At 34.8% G+C, this 7293-nt stretch overlaps 1 protein-coding gene across 1 annotated transcript; it reads right to left on the reverse strand.

The window, feature by feature from the left end:
- Positions 1–1371: 1371 nt before the first annotated feature.
- Positions 1372–6265, reverse strand: LOC110100289. Its single transcript, XM_020827726.2, has 5 exons — positions 5725–6265; positions 4741–4818; positions 4576–4638; positions 4409–4477; positions 1372–1516 (listed from the first exon to the last, which is right to left on the reverse strand). Exons 1-5 carry the CDS (start codon positions 6154–6156, stop codon positions 1412–1414), a joined length of 747 nt encoding a protein of 248 aa, XP_020683385.1. The 5' UTR covers positions 6157–6265; the 3' UTR covers positions 1372–1411.
- Between the last annotated feature and the right edge of the window lie 1028 nt (positions 6266–7293).

A 7293-nucleotide genomic window follows, 5' to 3' on the forward strand; every position in this document is an offset into this window, starting at 1 on the left:
ATAGCTAAAGATTGAAACTTATTTTAAAATATAAAAAAAAATAAAAATAAAATTATAAATTTTAAAGTACAAATCTTTATTACAATAGAGGTTTGTTCATGGACCACTTTTCTTTGCTGGCTACAAATTTATACATTTAATACAAAAGAAGTAGTGCAGTTTAACTCTTAAGGTTTGAAAAAAAAATAATTAAATCTAAAAAAGAATTAATTAGTTTTAATTATGTTCGCATCTTACGGGCAACCAAACCCCAACCGCTATCAATTGGACGTAGGACCAAACCACCACCAGTGGTCGGAGCCTACAAATAATGGATCGATATTTTTTTCTCTCTTATTTAATCTTATTTTAACAATATAAAAATTATATTTGTACAAAATCTCTATAATTATTTAGATCAACCCAATAATGATCGGTTTAGGTTGGCCGCTTGATATTTTTTTATATGGCATAGGATTTATAAAAATATCAAGAGTTGAGTTTAAGATAGTAAAAAATTCCTCTTTCATCAATCACAAATTTACCGCAAAGACTATTTAAAAATTTAATAAAAAAAAATTTCAAGTTTCAAGCTTAGGCCAATTTGTTGGGGAAAAATTATTCTATGCAGACACCGGACGCCGTTTGAAGACGAATCAAGATGTGTCACTTTTTTACTGTGTACTAGGTGACGTGACACATTCTGATTTGCCTCTGAAAGGTCCAGTGCTCGCACAGAATAATTTCTCTAATTTGGGACAGCTTTCTGGCATGATTTATTTTTGAGACAGTAATCACAATTTTATTTAGCTGCTATTTTCTTGATGTTTTCTCGTCGCATTTTAAAATTTTCTATTGTAAAAAGAGACTTTTTACAACTATAATAGATAAGTTGTTTTCCTCTTAACTAATTCACAATCAACTATATAAAATATTACAATTGTCCCAACATATCCTTCATAAAACAAAAGTATTGATATCAACGAAGTATAAAAAAAAATTGGCAATTAAAACGGTAGAACACCAAAAAATGGAAAAAAACAAAATTAAAGATTAGATTTGTTTTGAAATAAATACAATATGATTTTTAATTGATTAGCAATACATTTACTTATTTCAAAACAAATCAATGACTATATATCAAACATTAAAACATTCTACCATAAAATGCATGAAGTATCAAACATTAAAAAAAAAAATCTGGGCTTCCTTTAGACAACTTTTTAGCTGCTTTATAAAATGATTTTTTAGCCCAAAAATTTTATATTAAAAAGCTGTTTTAAAAAGCTGTCCCAAACGAAACCTGAGTGAAAGACAGACAGAAATCTCTGTTTACTTTTTTGTTTCTATCTTCTAACCATCCTGGAAAAAAATAACTGGTGATGTTTTAAAATCATCCAGTTATTTCGTATGAACAGTAAGGAGGGTTAGGCTAAGTTTCTTCGCAGAACGGCTCCAGCACTGGCGCATTTAAATCCGGTAAAAAATATTTAAGCTTGGAAGGTTCTGCTTCAGCCGGTGGTCGCTGCGAGCTTGCCTGCAAGGGACAAAATGGATCTGGTCAAAAATCAGAAAGAGCAAGAAAATAATATTTAAGTTCATTGCTTTCACAGGTTACAAGGTAGAGGAAATAACATTGAGCAATGGGGATATCTATTCATCACTGATATGATATGCTTTGTATATAGTGAGTGGCAAAGCATTTCGACATGAATATCTTTAGGTTTACTTTGCAATGCGTGTTGCACCTTTAATAAGCATGATGATGTATAAGCTTTCATTTTGAACAATTTTGTTATTGCTTTTCAAAACAGTTTTATAGAAAATTTTATACTTAAAAACTATTTTAAAAAATAATAACAAAGTTGTTCAAAATGAAAACTTAAGTGTATTAACTGCAGAGGTTGTGAACTTGTGCGGTACATACTTTAATTAATGTGTTGTGCATATCAAAGTCCCTATTAATTATTATGTGTGGATGCCGAATGCCGATCGGGGACCAATCAGAATGCGCCACATCACCTATGCGCTTGGTACGACAACTGATAACGCTGACATGGCGCATTCTGGTTGGTATCCGAACAGCATTCAGCGTCTGGTGTCCGCACAGAATAATTTCTCCTTATCTAAGGCTTTATTTGATGTTTACTTTTATGCTTTCTAGAAACAGTTTTCTTAGTGTATAACAGTTAAGTGAGAGCAAAAACAAAACTTGCCTAGAATGACAATATAGGCAATTTTCCAAGGAAATGGTGTCTACTAATTTTGTCTTTTCTTTCTAATTAATCAAATAATTACTACATTTGATTATATGTTAATTAAGATTAAGTTATTATACTATATATGAAATTCATTATATATGCATTTCAGTCATTCAATAAACTTATATCAGTAACATATCAATTATTTAACAGAGTTCATGTCTTCATGATAATTGGAGAAGATAACTTTTAGTCATTTAAATATTTAATCATCTCGGTCATAGTTGAGATGAGCTAATTTCATACAACAGCATGGTACAACACATGATAGCACTAACAAACAAAGGATCGACTAAGGAAGTTAGGAGCGATAATGATGTGCCTAAAGCACAGATTATGGGTTGTTATTTTGACGAGTTGAAGCATATCTATTCACATTCTTATTATTTATATTTCAACATAAGTTTTGTTAATTTTTTTATCAACAAAAATGATGAATTAGTAATCCAGAACAATTATGTGGACATACAAATACTGATTAGAACATCAATGACCGTAAATAAGGGATTTTGTAGAATAATGGGCAATTATGAGCTCACTAGCAAGAAGATAATGTGGAAAATAAGATAATTAACACACATTCCATACTTCACACCAATAAACTATAATAGATCTGGTCAATTGTTTTAAGAAATTGAAATCTAAGTCGGTTTCAAAGCAAAATAAAAAATCACTCATTCGAAAGAAGCTTCTTCGCCTCCTCCGACAAATTCCCATTCGTCGTCATCTTCTACTCTTCCTCTTACCTAAAGCAAAACACTTTGAAAAACTTCATACTTGCCATAGTGATTATCGGATCAGATCTACCATTTCTTCGTCACCTTACTTTTTCTGATCCTTGTACAAGGGTTGCGAGTAAGGAAATGACGAAGGTAACCCTTGATCTGCCTCCCCCTTTTACACACTTGTCTCGACTAAGGCTTTATTTGGGACTGTTTTCTTACTACTTCGTAAAGCGGTTTTTTAGTAAAAAAAATTAATATTTGTACTAGAAAGACACTTTAAGAAGCAGGAAAAAAACTGTCCCAAACGAAGTCTAAATCTTATTAATCCCCCAAACTACCGGATTTAGAAAATAAGGGGTTATAAGCAAAATGGGGGAGAAACGGAGTCTAAGCAACTAGAGATTTAACTTTACCAAAGACACCATTTGGCAGGATTTACGCACAAGTCCTATATATTCTATGTTTATAATCTCTCTCAAGTAATTCATATATTTTTACAAGATATTATAATTTCCTATAATAAATTTAATTTGAGAGATTTGAGATTTCTTTTTGTGTTGAGAATGATTGTATTAGAGTTTGAAAAAAAAAATTATTCTGTACCTCATAAATATGGACATGTATGAATTCCTGATAGTGAATAAAATTCTCTCTCCTATCTTATGGCATAGGAATTAATTATGATTGAACCATGTGAATCTTAGTGACTCTGCTTATAATTATTTTGCCTGTTCATCATATTAGTTCCTGATAGTCATTTCTGCATTAATTTAAGTTTTTCTTAACGACTAACTGTATCCTAATTCATTCTAGTTCCCAAGCTTTCATCTACATTAACAGTAGAAACTGGAGTTTTGAATTCATGATCAAGGATGTCAGCAAAACCTTAAAGAGTACGTACCAATCGCACTCCAACCAGAATGTACGAAAGGAGTGAATTTGATCTGTTACATGGCTGGTCCAATTTTGATACTGATATCCTTTGAGGAATTCCTTCACAAATATTTATTCGTAAGGCAATGGCACATGCCGCATGGGCCATATTCATTTTCTCAGCATTTAAATTTGCGCACTGAGAAATGATTTCTAGTCCGATTCGAACAATCTTTATCTTAGAGCGCCAGTACTGTAATTTGAATGTTAAAGAGTAAAAGAGTATTTTATAGATGTAAGAAAATCAGGCGCTTAATTCGGACTAAACTTTTCGAATCGTATCCGTATAGCATTCTCTAGTCAAAAAAAGAAACCTGCCTATGTGACATTTATTGGAACCTTCCAAATAAAAATTGCTATAAAAATTTTATTTACAAGAATTCACTGCCCAATCGCAAATAAAAAAGACAATATCATCACCATTGCTTAAAGACTCCATAGACAAAAAAGCCAGGAATTTAAAGGAAGATCGGCAAAGACATGAAGGCAGAGGAAAGAGTTTCCACTTACCAACTCGCTCAAGAGCCTCTGGTTCTCCGCGAGTAAAGCCTCTCTTTCTATAATTTCGAACTCCAGCATCTGCCAAGTAGCCCATAAAAAACAAGTTTTATCATTGATAAATCCAACAAGAAGCACACCAGGAATAAATAAACTAACGTGTCTTTTCAGAACCCAACCTTCATGAGCTTTTCTTTGTCCTCCAACAAGAATCTCTCCTCTGCCTGGAGCTCAGACATTTTCTGATAAAAATCACCATAAACCATTCAATCAAATAAATAAAGAATAAGGAATAAAAATACAAAAGGGTATGTAGCTACGTGGACGAGCGAAAAAAAACCCACCTTCTTCCTACCCTGGCGTTTGATGGGCTGCAAAGGACGGACTGCCTCAACCAACGCCGAACGCTCGGCCACGCTCACCTGAAACCACGAAAAACGGAAAAAGCAAAACAGCACGTGAGCCATCTCTACCGTCGGTTTTAAGTCATCATTCCAACGGAATCCGAATCCACCGGCACGTGGAGGTGGGAAAACGGGGCACAAAAAAATATTATTTTGAAGAAAAAAACCGTCTCACGCTAAAAAATGGGCGTAGGGTCCCGAATGTAGCGCATCACATTACAGAAACGAGACCGAAGTGGACTCGGTCTCGATTCCGATCTGAAGCGGCCACCTGGGCCATACATGACGGTGAGGGGCAATATCCTCACGCCTCCGCTCCCATTATCGCTTTTAAGTGGAGCCTACGGTGATTATAACTACCTACGTAGATTATAACCAGCTACACCTGTTCATCGCCAGCACACGAAAATACACCGGATCATAAAAAAAGAAAGAGGAATCGTTCGTCAATCAATTGACTAGAATACCAGAACAGCTGAAGACCCCTGTTTTTAATTTACAAAAAACCATCATAACAGAAAAAGAAAAACATATTTATAAACGAAATCAAGAAACTTACCATTTTGGGATAACAATTGGGATTAATTGAAGAAGAAGAAGATGAAGACAGCTTTAAAAAAATATTAAAAAAAAATGATACAGTAAAAATGGCTTTATCTCAAATTTAAAACTCGATAAACATCACAAATCTTATTAATGATCCAGCATTTTTTTTAGAAATTTCGAACCCTTGCCTGTCCCTGGAACTACCCTGAGTTGAATTAGATCGAAATTTTCTTGTTCAGAAACAGAAAAAAAAAAAGGAGAAGCTTATGTATTATTTAGGCGATTTACAAGGCAACCACGCAAAAGAGGGGATGGAATGAAAATTGGATAAAACAAAAAGTTAGAGAGAGAAGAGGACTGGGAATAAAGATTTGAGACCTTTATGTGTGCGTCACATGCTGGAACGGAGGCATCGCCGGTGCGTAAGCGCTTGAAGGGTCGGATCTCGGATGAACACGGGAAGCCATCGCTTCCGCTGGTAGAGGGATCGGAAGCGGCTCCCAAGTCGAGAGGCGTGTCCGGACTCCGGTGGCCACAAGTCGCAGCCACCGCCGTCGAGGACAAAGGACCCTCTACTCGCTTCAGCTTCAACTTTCCCATAAGGCGAGACCTCCTCGACCGAAATCCCCATGAAGGGAGGGAGACAGAGAGGACATTCTCTATACTCCTCGCCGGCATCGCTGCCGGAGGACGCGGAAGCGGCCTAAATAGATTAATCGTTGCAGCCGGTGGAAGATCCAGCGGCGGGGTTCTGCTAAGGAGGAGCAGCGCGTTCGCTGCTTCGAGGAGAAGATCTTCCTCGCATTCCATTAGAAGAAGATGGGTAAGAGCGCGAGAGAGAGAGCTAGCGAGAGAGACAGAGAGAGAGAGAGAGAGAGAGAGATGGGGGAGAGAGGCGAGAAGGACGATTGGAGGAAACGGAAAGTGACGTGCAACATGAGTGAAACCTCGTCGCTATTTATTAAGGCGTTGGCCAAACCAGATGAAAAGAACCGTGAGCTTCGGATCCGGCCCGGTTCAAATGTGCTGATTTGGTTCGATCTCTTATTACCTTTCCTATTTTAGAGATGCAGCAAGGCGTGTAAAAGAAGATTTGCTGTCCATTAGAATAAAGCTTCACTTTCCAAATATAATCCCAAAAATAAATGAAAATTTAATCTAATTTTTTTAAAATTATCAAATTTAAAAATTGAACTTATAGATTCATATGTTATGATCCTTTCAAATCTTTAAAGATTTGATGAAATAATTACTTTAATTTTTAATTTCTAATGTTTGAATGATAATTTAAAGATAGAAAAATAAATAAAATAGTTTTTGCTCGAACTCATAGTGCACTGAGCTGAAATAAATTTGACAATTTCGAAGGAGTAGACTTAAGCACTCGCTAATCTAAAAAATAATATTAATAATAAAATAATTTTTGTGCCAATATTAATTGAATAAAGAGATTAGTAGAAGTTTTAATTTATAATGATTTTTATTTATATTTTTCACTTTTGATAAAATATTGAAGATATGGCACACAGAAGTACATAAGAGATATTTGATTTGTTGAAAAAGGAACGAATAGTAAAATAACGATAATGCATTTGAAATATTTTTAAGTTGTTTTAATGAATATAAAATAAATGTAGATTATTACTTTTTTTATTTTGAGGTAAAATATATGCAGTATAATGTCTAATGATGATGGTCATTAGTGGTCGGCGACAATAATAGCTATGACGAAAGCGGATTATGGTTGAATGATGGTAACAGTGACAGCTAGTTGCGATAAAGGTGTGGCTCGGCGGCTCGTGACTGAGGGGTGTTGGCAACAACAACCGACGACGAGAGCCAGCAACATTGGTGGCAATGATAGAGAATTTTAAGTGTATTAAGAAATCGATCAAAACTAAAGTTTTTCAAATACACAAAAAATGATCTAGATTGTAAATTTTAAAT

This window comes from Dendrobium catenatum, unplaced genomic scaffold (genome assembly GCF_001605985.2).
Source record: "Dendrobium catenatum unplaced genomic scaffold, ASM160598v2 fragScaff_scaffold_1221, whole genome shotgun sequence".
NCBI lineage: Eukaryota > Viridiplantae > Streptophyta > Magnoliopsida > Asparagales > Orchidaceae > Dendrobium > Dendrobium catenatum.